Source organism: Vanacampus margaritifer, chromosome 15 (assembly GCF_051991255.1).
Source record: "Vanacampus margaritifer isolate UIUO_Vmar chromosome 15, RoL_Vmar_1.0, whole genome shotgun sequence".
Classification (NCBI taxonomy): Eukaryota; Metazoa; Chordata; class Actinopteri; order Syngnathiformes; family Syngnathidae; genus Vanacampus; species Vanacampus margaritifer.
Genome location: NC_135446.1, coordinates 7,242,694 through 7,256,167, shown reverse-complemented (window position 1 = coordinate 7,256,167; position 13,474 = coordinate 7,242,694). Strand labels below are relative to the sequence as shown.

Sequence of the window (13,474 nt, the reverse complement as noted above, 5' to 3'; positions counted from 1 at the left end):
CTATTTTTTGAAATTCATTTTATTATGTGCTCTATGCAAAATGACTTTTATGAGCAAATTGAAAAAATATAATAGCCATTAATTTCAAGCAATTTTAAGGAAATTTTGCTAAAATTGGTATCAGGGCCGGCGCTAGATTTGGTGCCCTAGGCGAAAGTGTAGAAAACCTTGATTATTAATAATACATTTTTTCAATATACACTATGTATTTGATTTATATTTTGATATATTCTTTAATTAACCAACATTATAAAACTGATTTTATCCACCTCTTATATCCTCTGTATGGTATTTCCTCTATGTTCACATAACAAATTTTACTGAATAAGATTAAAATGTTTTTTTTATAATTTGAGAACATTAAAAAAAAACATGATTTTTACATTTTTCTCCTCCACACATACATACACTTTTTGCTTATTTTATTTTTTACCTTCTTATACTCTTTGTAAATCACCTCCTAAAAATCTTTTAGTGATTGTTCAAGACCACCAACTGAACTGATTTTGAATAAATGTTCGCTGCTAATCGTCAATTTTGGTGCTGTCAACTCCCGGCAGAAGCGGCAGCGTGTCGGGCCTGACCCTCAAGCTGATCCGAACGTCCGTCAGCAAGATGCTGGAGACGCTGGCGGACGACGATTACGTCAACGTCGTCTATGTGAGTACTGCAGAGCGTCCTCCAAGTGAATGCTTCGTGCGCAAATTTGCAAACAAAGTCATCGGGACTTAAATTTGGGGGATTTTACCCATAACACAATCAAAGCCAAGTAGCACGCCAGCTATCGAATTGTTTTAGAATCGATTATTCTATTGACTTTTTGTTTTGAGAAATTGTGCAGTTACTCCTGTTGTTTACCTGGGGGCTGATGTCCTCACATTCTACTGTAGTGTCTGTGACTTTGGGTGTGTATGGCTTTAAAAGGGCGGAGTCTGCCTGGTGAGTGACGTGGGTGTCAGTAATTTAAAGTAGCATTGCAAGCTGCAACTTTAACTCACGCAATTGTGCTTTGGAGTTGGATTGTGTAGCTTTGGAATGCAGTTTGTGCGTGTGCGTGTATGCCAGGCACACGTTATGTAATGCGTCTAATCGGCCCAACGTATGCGTTCGCGTGACATGTTTGACAAATCGATGAGCCTGTTTAAGTAAGAAACACGCTAAATCAGGCACGGATGCGTACACTGACACTGGGAATATTCATCATTTAAAGTGGTGCACACGCATTTCCTGTGATTGAATAAATCTGCAAAGCCTGTCGCTGTCACTGCGCCCGGCGTGAGCGCCAATGACATGCATTTTCATTTGTGCTTCAAAGCAGCCATTGATCACAATTTCCTTCGCTCTGCCTCGATGGAGCCATGCGTTTTGTTTTGTTTGTGTGTGTGTGTGTGTGTGTGTGTAGCCTTCAAATCAGCTAAGAGCTTTTCAAACTAATGCAATTAGTCAGCAGTGCAATCGCAATATTGATGCTTTTTTTTTTTTTCAAACCTGCTCCAAGTCTTCATAATTGAATAGGCCTTTGTGTGTGTCGGTGTGTGTGTGGCAGGTATTACGTCAATTCATTAAAACAAAAAAAAATAGTGGCCACAATTTTAAGCTTGACTGTTCCATAATCAATATTTGTGTTATTTTGCCTTCCTCTTCTCCTCACTCTCCTTCCTTGTGCTCCTCTAGCCTCCTTGGGTCTGTAAACCTTCACCTCACCACCTTATTTAATGACAAACGCAGAGCCGATCTGTCATAAATATGCTCCGACTGGAGATGTTTGACTTAATTGTGCATGATGGAGCCCCGCCACATATTTGCGCAACAAATATGTGCCGGCCCGCCCGCGCGTCTCCTCCGCGTCCCTTCGCCATCCCACCTTCCTTCTCCCTGTCTCCCCCCCGACGGCAGTTCAACGACAAGGCCACACATGCCGCTTGCTTCGAGAACCTGGTGCAGGCTAACGTGCGCAACAAGCGCATCCTCAAGGACGCCGTGCAGGGCATCAGTGCCAAGGGAACCACCAACTACAAGCGCGGCTTCGAGCTAGCCTTCAAGCAGCTCGCACAGGTGGGCGGCACGCAAATGGCTTGTTGAACATTCACCACAAGCACAGCAGCAAATTACAAGGGGTTTGGATGAGGGTTAACATGGATTTTCCATGTTCAATGGGTATTTTGGATTCAATTTGATGTTACAATTTAGTCCATTTTAGTCTGAGCAAAATATTTTTATTTTTATTTAGGATAATTTTTTGGGGTTAGTATCGTGAATTTTTCTTTTATATCATTTATTTTTATTTAGAATGTTTTTGTTTTTTTAATTGTTTTTTTTAAAAAGTTCAATAGATTTTATGTTTTTTTTTAAATTAAGTATATTAGATTTGTCTTATTTTTTTTTAAAAAAAATTGGGTTTTAAATTTTCATTTTAATGTATTACATTATCCATCCATCCATCCATTTTCTTGGCCGCTTTTTCCTCACAAGGGTCACGGGGGTGCTAGAGCCTATCCCAGCTGGCTTCGGGCAGTAGGCGGGGTACACCCTGAACTGGTTGCCAGCCAATCGCAGGGCACACAGAGACGAACAACCACACTCACATTCACACCTAGGGACAATTTGGAGTGTTCAATTAACCTGCCATGCATGTTTTTGGAATGTGGGAGGAAACCAGAGTACCCGGTGAAAACCCACGCAAGCACGGGGAGAACATGCAAACTCCACCCAGGAAGGCCGAAGCCCGGACTCGATCTCACGTCCTCTGCACTGGGAGGCGGACGTGCTAACCAGTCAGCCACCGTGCTGCCATGTATTACATTATATTAAAAGTATTTTTTTTATTAAATTTTTAATTGCAATACATTGAATTTTAATTTTGCAGATTTCCTGTATGTATTTATTTTCATTTTACTTAAAGTACCACTGATTGTACATTACATTACATACACAATTTTAAAATATAAATATATAAAATATATAACATTTCCATATTTCATATTCATTATTTGTTCTACGAACCGCTTAACCTATTTTTATTTAAGTGGTACATTTCAAAAATATATATGTTTTATTGTAATATATTTTAATAATGCAATTATATTTTAATTTAGTACTTTTAATAATTAATTTAGTACATTTATTTATATATATTTTTATTTTAGCTGAAGTTAACTTGCAATCTAATTTGATACGTTGATTTTAATTTTAGTATTACATTTTATTTAGTAATTTAATAAAATTTTAATTTACAGATATTTGATTTTTATTTCATTCATTTAAAAAAAAAATTGGAATAGTCCATTTTATTTTTACTTTTTAAATGCTTGTTTAATGTACTGTTCATTATCGAGATCATATTTAAAATATCACTAATGACTCTTACTGACATTTTTGTTTGATCCATTTTTGAATGGGTGATGATCCTCCATTAAACGTTGCGAAGTTGCATAGGTGAGTGTGTGTCTCCCTCTGGTGGCCAACACTTGTACATGCACAAGTTTTGATTTCTTGCAGATGAACGTGTCCCGGGCCCACTGCAACAAGATCATCATGCTCTTCACCGACGGAGGCGAGGAGCGCGCCGAGGAGATTTTCAAGACCTACAACCCCAAACAAGAGGTGAGTGACCACAACAATCCACTTTTGAAAATTCTTTCATGCCAATGTTGACATTTGTCTCCACACAGGTGCGCATCTTCACATTCTCAGTGGGTCAACACAACTACGACAAAGGGCCCATTCAGTGGATGGCGTGCGCTAACAAAGGTATTATTACATCGTGGGAATTTTGACCAAAATTGGGTCATAATTATGCTGATTTGTTCTCAGGTTACTACTATGAGATTCCGTCCATTGGTGCCATCAGGTTGAACACTCAGGTAAAGAAAGACACGTCTTGTAAACGGGGCCCCTTTCTGCATACCACGTAGTTCTATACATTTATTTCTTTATTTGTAGGAGTACCTGGATGTTTTGGGCAGGTCCATGGTCAAAGGGGGCAGCAAGGCCAAGCAGGTCCAGTGGACCAACGTGTACCAGGATGCATTGGTAACATCTGCCGTGTTAAACTAACTGGCTCATGATCAAATCAGATAATAATAATACATTTCCTGTAATACATTGGACCCCTTGTATGCTCAGGGCTCACAACCTGCGGATTCACTGATTAACAGATTTTTTTTTTTCATTCAATATTTTTTTTCTATTGAAATATTTGGAGAGAATTTTTTTTTGTCGAAAACACTTATTGGTGGTATATCGTTTTCACATACGTTACTGTTTTATGGTTGGCCAGGTCCATTCAGTGTTTTTATTTCATTTTATTTGATAGTTCATTTTTTTGTGCATTTTTTACTTTAGTTTTTTTATTACACATTTTTACAGGTTCAATTGTAATGTACTTTTAATTTTGTTTTTTCATTTGTTTTCCTTTTATTTATTTTTTATGACAGTACTTTTGTTCAATGGTAGTGCATTTTATTTTATTTCATTGTTTTATTTTATTTATTTTAATTTTATTTAAATGTACGCTCCTTAGTTCAGTTGTGTATTTCTGCATTATTTTTATTTCATTATATTTTTATTTGATTTGGTAAAATTTTATATTATCTAAATTTTTATTAAATTTCATTTGATTTAACTTACTTTTATTTATTTTTTATTTACTTACACTTATTTTTGTTTAATATGTATTATTGTTCTATTTTATTTCCTTCAGTGTTTTGCTAAGTTTATTTAACATTTTTTTCTGTCCGTATTTCATGATTAATTTTTTTCTTCAAATGTCATAATTTATTTCAGCGCTAAGATTTTAGGTAAACGTGTGATGGACTAATAGAAACAAAGCATCACGTTTGCGCAACTTGCTACTAGTTGTATCTTTTTGCCCACGTTTGTGTTCCAGATTGACCCTAAATGCTTGAAATCGTAACGTATGAGACAGAAGACAGATGTGGGGATTACACAGGGCGGCACCATTTTGGAGAGCAAAACAAAATGTCCATTTATATGACTGCAAATATTTGCAGTTTGTTATCTGGCTCAACTCGCTCTCAACCCGCCGCTAATTGGCCGCACAACCTGATTGATGGATGAACTTTTTAGTTTGCTGCATTCAAAACATTTTTCACGCCGCTGCGTTTTGCACGGTTAAAGCGACAGCGCCGATAAGAACGCGGCAAAGAAGATGGACGCCTCATCCCTTTGGACTGATAACGCCGACACAAAATGCCTCTGGGCTTCGTTACCGCGACAAGCAGCTCCTTTTTTTCTCTCACCGTAACACTCAACATGCTGAGAACCGTTTGTGTTTTTTGTGTATTTGTGTTGTGTAACGTGTACGTGTTCAACAGGAACTGGGACTCGTCATCACTGGAACCCTGCCTGTTTTCAACAAGACCAACACAGGATCCAAGGTACGAGGTTTTCTTATTGCGATGCTGAGAGACAAGCATCCGCGTTCATTGTATGAATAGTTGTATTGCTTCTTGAGAACACATCAACTAGTGTCCTGCATTTTTGGGTTCTTTTAATGAGTGTATAAATGCTGAGAGATGAGCATTCACACTGCCTGTATGTCAGATTTTAAAAAGTACACACTAAGTAAAAGCGCTCACACTCTACTTCATTTTTTTGAATACTGCAAAGACATTGCACTAGTCTTATAAATCAGGTTTTGTTATCAGTGTGCATGAGAGACAAGTATTCATGCAAATTTCAATTACTGTATTTTTATTTAAATGCTGAAAGACAAAACTTTCCTCAAAATCTTTTTTAGGTAATAATAATAAGAACATATATATTCTATGAATGCTGAGAGACAAGTATTCACCTTAATGGTGTTTTTTTTGTGTTCTCAATGTATTTAGTATTCTGTTTAATGCTGAGAGACAAGCATAATATTCTATAAGAGCCATATTTAGAACAGGAACAATATATATATTTTCTCAGTAAATTCTGAGACATGACATGACTTGTGTGTTGCCAAGAAAAAAACGCTTTTCGTCAAAATGCTTCTAATCAAGCATTCGGCGTCCGTCAAGCGTCATTTTCATGACATCCACTACATGCGATACTCGGACTCCGGGGGGATGTTTTTTACTTGTCCTTGACGTTTCCTCACGTCTCCCCCGCGCGTTCTCCCGCTAGCAAGGTCAGCAGCGCAAGACGAGGGGATCAAACCCGCGGCTCGCCGAGAGACAAATGACGGCGCGACTAAAGTGGGTCAAGATGAGTTTACGCGCCGGGTTGCTTTCCGCTGCCGCTTGGCTGCAAATACCTCGGCGCTGACTCATGGCGGCACGTTAGGCTTTTGGGAATGAAACTTTCCAGATTTCGATTGCAGCTCATTTCCTCGAAAGGAGGACTCGGAGGAGCGTCGGAATCAGCCCCTCCTGCGGTGCATTGTGGGTCTGACTTGTTGATTTTGTGTTTTGAATTTCTTTTGAACAGAAATCTCAGAACCAGCTCATCTTGGGCGTCATGGCCATCGACGTCTCCCTGGAGGACATCAAGAGGCTCACGCCGCGTTTTACTGTAAGACGGTCAAAACTTTATATACACACTTGTGAGATCCAATGCAAACAACCACAGCTGTAAGGAAAGGCTGTGCATAAAAAAGATTGCGCATAATACCCAGCAAATAATAAAATAATGATTGTAGTAATAATAAAAAAAATGATAAAGATATACAATTGCCTTTTCTAATTCAAATATGCCTGCAGCGCCTCCACTGTGTCTGTCACAGTCCAGCGTTGGCTGTCTGTTATTCCTCAAATCACCACAACAATGCTTGCTTTGGATTGACATCCATTTAGTATACTAAATCACCGCATATTCAGATTTGATATCTTTTCAAAATTGTTATTATTTCAGGCCAAAGCCAAAAAAATATTACTTAAGCGCCATTTTGTAGCCAGCCAAGTCACTCTTTGCTGCCATCTTTGTGCCAAGGAACTTTGTTGAAGTAATTTGAGGAGCTTCATCTAAACTAGGGATGGGGAACCCACAGCCAGTGTTTCACTTAAATTGAAACTATTATGTGTGCTCTATTGTTTGGAATTTGGAGTTGTAATACTGCTGCTAACCACTAGATGGTAGACATCACATTCTGAAGGCCCTGACTCCCCTTTTGTGCAAGCAAAAGAAGTACACTGTGACGTTGCTAGCTTGAGCCATCGCTTGATGCTATCTATCCCGCACCACACAAGTCAAAGCCGCTGTTTCATGTTAACACAAATTTAACCCAACACATGTTCAACAAACCACTTTTTAATCTAAACACACTCACATTATAATGATTAGCATCCTTACTACGAAAGTGAGTTGCTTGATTGTTGACGCTACATTGAGGTGATTTGAGGACTTTACCCACCCATTTCAAACCATTCTGGGGGTGTCAAATGCTTTATAATTGTGGCTGGCTCCCACTGGGGTGTCCCTAATGAAGTGTCTTGTGAGTGTAAATGAATTAAAAGTGGGTTTTTTTTCATGCAGTTTGGACCAAACGGCTACTACTTTGCCATCGACCCCAACGGATACGTGCTGCTCCACCCCAACCTCCAGCCGCCGGTACGACATCTTCTGCTTTCTTGTGCCATAGTTTGTCTTAAAAAAAAAATGTCTTTAGACAAACAACAACGTTATCGTTTTCTTTTTTTTCTGCTCTGCGTAGACGGCCGAGTTCCTCGAGCCTGTGACGTTGGACTTTTTGGATGCCGAGCTGGAGAATGATTTCAAAGTGGAGGTATCGCATAACACGCGCATCTGTCATTCTTCGAGGTTTTCAATGCACATTTTCCATTTGCAGATCAGACAGAAGATGATTGACGGCCTGCCAGGGACTTACCCCATATCAACTCTGGTTAAATCACAAGATGAGGTCATTTTCTTCATCATAAATTGCATCGCGATGCTTTGCCAAATCTTTCAACTTGTGTTGCCCTCATAGCGCTACATTGACATGGGCCGGAGGACATACACCTTTGCGCCAGTGAAGGGCACGGACTACAGGTAACAACACAGCAGAAGTAAAGACCGGCTTTTGTTTGATGCATAAAACACAAGAAATTGTCACCATTTGCAATTTTGGAAAAACTACACCGAAGCTGAAGTTAAAAGTGATATTTTTAACATGAGGTTTTGTTGTGTGTCAGTCTGGCCTTGGTGCTGCCCGACTACAGCTCGTATTACATCCGTGCCACCATCGGTGACACCATCACCCAAGCAAAATGTAAGTCTCCTATTTTCCACTGCAGAGATTGCACACGCAGTGGCGGGCGGCGCGTTAACGACAGAAAAAGCGCTGACGTTACCGCTCGCCATGTAAGGCGGCGCAGTCGTTATGCTCGCTATCCATCACTTACACACACGCTGTAGAAATGCCGCCTCTTGTTTAGCTGCTGGCAGCACGTGCAAACTTGTGGTGTGGGTGTCTCTTTTTTTTACGCGCAGTGAAAATCACGCACAAGTTGTGTGGTGTTACACAAAAAGACACTTTTAGTGTTTATTTGCACAAGGCCTGAATTCAAATCATCATAGCAGTGTAGTAGTATGTAGTAAAGACAGAGCGATATGGGTTTTTTTCAGGGCCAATGCGATACAGATTATTCGTCGTCAAGGAGGCCAATAACCAATATTTGAAGCCGATATTTATTTTCAGTAAAAGAGAAAAAACATTGGCATCAAAATTATTTAAAAAAATTTTTTTCTAAAATTCTAACAAAAAGTTAAAAGAACTCCCAAGGTCAGCAGTATATCTTAAAAGTTAGGTGAAAATTTGTAATATTTTTACACTAAATAACTTTTTCCAAAATGTCAACATAACTTAAATGTGAAACTTCCACATCGATCGCTGCTTTAAATCCAAGCAAAAACGGGTGCAGAGTTCCCAGTGTCAGCAGCGTATTTTATAAAGTAATTTGAAAATTTAAATAAAAATTTACCTGAGGCTAACACAGTTTTAAATTGAGCTTTTAGCAGCCATCAGATTTTTGAAAAAGGCCAATACCGATATTAGTCAAAATACCAAATATCGGTGCCGATAATCGGCAAGAATATAGTCTTTAGTGTCAGGAGAAGTTCAGTCCACATGTTTGCATGCCATTGTTTCATCAAATGTGAAAAGTTGACATGATATAACCAGAGATTTGTTGTAATCTGATTTATGTTTACGTAATCTGATTTATGTTTGTCGTAGTGAAATGCTTAAAAAGACAGCAAGATAATGTCTTTAGTCATCTCTAAAACAAGTATATAAAGAAACTATCTTTCATATTAATTCATGGTTCGTTTACCTTTATTTTAGCGCAAGAGGACGTTGAAAAAATAAATCGCAATCACAGTTGTGAGGAAAAATGAGATGATTTGTCAAAATGGTTCAGCCCTTATTTGCACCTTCTTAGCACAACAATCAGCCAAAACAGAAGGGCTTGACTGATGTACTTCCACATCTTACTTTTTATTATTTTGGAACGCAATCTTGTTTTTATCGCATTGGATTTTCCTCCAATTCCCGTCAGATTGTTGCCAAAATCAACTGGCAGCAGGCTGTTAAACTGCTTCGACACTGATAATCCCTCTCAAGGCGGCAGCATTCCATCTCCTCCCCTTTCATCACTTATTTGCTTCGTCTAAATCTGCTTATTGGCACTTTCGGCGTCAGCGCAGGAATGTGTTTGGAGGGAGGAAAGGGGGCGTCGGAAATTCTACGGTTTGCTAAAGCTGCATTCAGGCCGTAGCGTCACACAAATCAATTCAATTCTTCATTCAACAAGGAGCAGTTTGGCAGAGAGTGAACAATTCATACATAAAAGAGGCTTCAAGCTGTTTATTATTAATGTAGTCGTAACAAACAAACATACTCAAAGGCAGGAGTCGCTAACTCCGCTGCTCGAGGGCCGGCGTCCTGCATCTGGCTCTTTTCACATTCAAATTTTTTTATTCCCCATCTCTGTGCTAGTGTTCTTTTAGTTTTGCAAGATGTGCTGGACTAGAAACATCTAAAACATGCCGGATAGGGGTCCTTGAGGACCAGACTTCCCTGATGATCCCTGCTCTAAGGCCTATATTCTTTATCCTCAGCGAAGAAAGACTAACATTACTGTGGCTTCCTGAGTTTTGACCATCTCCATGTATGTCCATTATGTGTATCTGATAACGATCCTGTTGATTGCAATCAGCTTGTGTTGGAAGTGAGAAAACTCCAAAGCCTGCAGGACTCCGGCCCTCGAGGACCGAGATTGCCCACCTCTGCTTTATGTAATTATAAGGACAGCATTACAGCGCTATTTCTTTTATTGAATTAAAAAAAAAATAAGTTAATAAAATAAATATATATATACGAATAAATTCACAGCTATCTATAAATTACAAACATTGGTGAACTAGCATTTTGCTTCTAGTAAATCAATCCTTTATTTATTTCATTCATTTGTAAAAGAAAAGAAAAAAAAAGACAATATAAAGCAATATTCAAATTCAAAGTAAAGTAAAAGAAATGAAAAGGGACAGAAAGAAGTAAAGCTTGTTTTGTCTGCCCCTGATCAACACAAAAAAATCACAACACACAAAAAAAAACACACAGAATGAATGACAGCGAGCGGTCAAAATGCTTTCAGTGTAACAACACTACAAAATAGTTCAAAATAATTCAACTGCGTGTGCTTGTGCTATATACTGTATATTTTTGCAGTAATTGCGCTTTTATACATTTTTCAAAAATACAAATAGACTGAAGTTTTTTGTTTTTTTTTACAATGCAGATTGTTCCACAGACTGACACCTTGAGTAGAAATACATCTTTCTTTTTGTTTTGTTCTATATTTAGGTTTGGAAAAAATATCTCTTCCTCTTAATTTGTATTCACTTTCCCTTTTTATAAATTTGGTTTGTATATTGACTGGTAAAATTTCATGATGGGCTTTATACAATATTTTAAGGCGGTTAAACTCCATCAATTCATTAAATTTTCAAGTTTTTAGCTTTCAAACAGCCTTAGCAGTCACACACACGAATAGCACGTTTCTGTAAATGAAAGTTGGATTCAGGTTTTTTCCACTTGTGTCTCCAATATTCTTATTCATTTTGAATAAAATATTGTGTAACCCTTGTTGTTCTGCCCTTCGCACTCTCCTTTTCCTGACCTGCTTCTCATCTCCTGACCCTGTGGTGTGTCGGGATGCCTGCAGCATTTCTGGGCAAGTATTCTCCTCCTGTCCTCCGTCCCATTTCTTTAAAAAAAAATTCAAAAAAATATTTCACCACTTTTTCCGGTGATTAATAACAAGAGTGTGTAGCGAGGCTAGGGTCTGCTTGGCGTCACATGCGAGCGCTGCCCACACAGAGTGCGTGCGTGCGTGTCTTTAAACGCCCCCACACCACCTGTTCCGCTGACCCTCTGATGTGGTTTTGGCGCGAGAAGTGGCACGGGAGAACAGGATGTTTGCGTTAGTCAAAGGTGAAGCCGTAGAGGAGAAACTTTCTCCTTCAGTCACCTGTAATTATCTTAAATGTATTTTTTTTATGGAGACATGAAAATGTTACAAGACAAAGCATCTAAAATGCTAAGGAAAAAAGGCAATAGTAGTGCCTATCTCAGCTGTTAATTTCTTAATCTTCAAAATGGAGGAATTTGAGTGTTTCCTGTTCAAGCAGCAAACCTCACCTCAACTTGTGCGATCCCTCACAAAAAGCGCCATCTTTTGGTCAAATGGCGGTACTGCAACAGAAGAGGCGATTGTCGAGTGCCTGTTTCGATCTTTCGTCACGTCTCCGATATATATTGTAATATTTTCAGACACTTTTAATAAGAATGCTAATCTTCCATAGTCAGACGAATGCATTTAATATTTGTTACATTTGCTGATCATATAAAACTTTAAGGCTATGAGGCAACCATTTTTTTTTTTTTGCCTCACTAAGGCAGACTTGCCATTTTAAACAAATACAGTCAAGTGCCAAGCGTCTCTTCAAAATGGATTACCAATTTTTCTCTTGATCAAAAGCCAATATTATTATTTACATGTTTGGCTCATAAATGCGCAAATCTGACTCACCAGCCATAAATTAAGTCTGGAACATATAAAACAGGCCTTTCCTAAAGAGGTGTCACAAAGGGTCCAAAATTCTAACCCCCCAAAAAAATGTTCAAGGGAAGAAGAAGTTTTAAGAGCAATTTAGGGGCCTAGCCCAAGCGCTAAATTTGATTAAAAGTGTTGTCCCAATTTTTTATTTTTTTTTATTTTTTTGGGGGGGGGGGGTTTCTGTATGTAGTGCAACAATCCATGAACATCAAAAGTGATCCCACAAAGCGCCCAAAATGCTAATAATGAATGTTCAAGAGCAAATTAGGGGCCTAGCTCAACCGCTAATGCATTATAAGCCATCCCCCAGAACTTCTCGTTCTTATTTCATCTTGCATGTCGTGAAAGAATGCTACAAACGAACCTTCAAGGGCAAATAAGTGGCTTCGCCCGCAACCTAATTCAACTCATGCCTCTATCTACATCCGCGGTAGACGTGAAGATCGCCGCCGTCGGACAAATTTATTCTGTCGTCACTCGTCATCAATCCATGGTGGCGACGGGACGATTGAGCGTGGACGGCCCCCGAAAGCAAAAGCACATGGTTGCAATTACTCGCCGATGACCAGCGAGGGCAAAAGATTGGCCGCTGTTGTCATGAGAACGCCACATGCGCTTGATTCAGCGTTGCGCTCGCCGCAAAATCCTTACAGAACTCCCCAACCTTGTTTTTTTTTTTTTTTTTTACGCCTTTACAATATTTCTATTCAGGACTGGCTCTGTGAATAAAATATTGTGGGACCTTTGACCCCGCTGTGGTTTCACCCATTTCCTTTTCTCTTCCCCCTGGGTTCTCTTCACTTCCACTTCAGGGAAAGATGGCAAGTACATTGTCTTTATTCATTTATTTATGACTATTGTTCATTTATGTCCATACATCATTGTGTGAATGATGAAGAGCCACGTTTGCCCTTTCACATTTCTCAACCGATTCAAACTTTAAAATATTTACACTGTTCTGGACATTGAGCGTGAAACTGAACACATTCCAAAAATGTGGCCTTTTTCCACAATTCAAAGCCCCAAAAACAAAAAATAAATACAAAATATTGTGAATTAGGTCTTTCCTATTCCAAATTCAGACAAGGACAGTATTTTCCACATTCCAAGAAAAGAAGAAGCAGCCTACACCTTTCGAGTTCCAATCTTATTTTATTAGAAAACATTGAACAATATCTGTGAAATAATACAAACGGGGTGTTTTAACTGCAAATTAAAAATGAAAAGCCTATTAGTCATCTCAGCAGAAGAGGACATTGGTTGACTTTTTCACCTCTGAGGAGGGAGATGAGATCGGTGGAAAAGATCGGTTTATATTTAAGGGATCGGCCGATCATCGATCCCCCAAAACTAAGGAAATCGGGGCCGATTGTTTCACAATTTTTACACGAAAATTTCTACAACAGTTC

General features: G+C 38.8%; 1 protein-coding gene across 1 annotated transcript in view; it reads left to right on the top strand.

Annotated features, from left to right (window-relative positions):
• The window catches only part of cacna2d1a (calcium channel, voltage-dependent, alpha 2/delta subunit 1a), a 62,345-nt gene that overhangs the window by 30,046 nt on the left and 18,825 nt on the right, over window positions 1–13,474 (top strand). Inside the window, exons 10-22 of the mRNA XM_077544265.1 lie at window positions 561–660; window positions 1,897–2,055; window positions 3,499–3,603; window positions 3,672–3,750; window positions 3,814–3,863; window positions 3,943–4,032; window positions 5,337–5,399; window positions 6,436–6,519; window positions 7,480–7,554; window positions 7,658–7,729; window positions 7,793–7,864; window positions 7,934–7,995; window positions 8,139–8,215. Of these exons, the coding sequence (XP_077400391.1) occupies window positions 561–660; window positions 1,897–2,055; window positions 3,499–3,603; window positions 3,672–3,750; window positions 3,814–3,863; window positions 3,943–4,032; window positions 5,337–5,399; window positions 6,436–6,519; window positions 7,480–7,554; window positions 7,658–7,729; window positions 7,793–7,864; window positions 7,934–7,995; window positions 8,139–8,215 (1,088 nt within the window). The remainder of the gene's footprint in view (window positions 1–560; window positions 661–1,896; window positions 2,056–3,498; window positions 3,604–3,671; window positions 3,751–3,813; window positions 3,864–3,942; window positions 4,033–5,336; window positions 5,400–6,435; window positions 6,520–7,479; window positions 7,555–7,657; window positions 7,730–7,792; window positions 7,865–7,933; window positions 7,996–8,138; window positions 8,216–13,474) is intronic.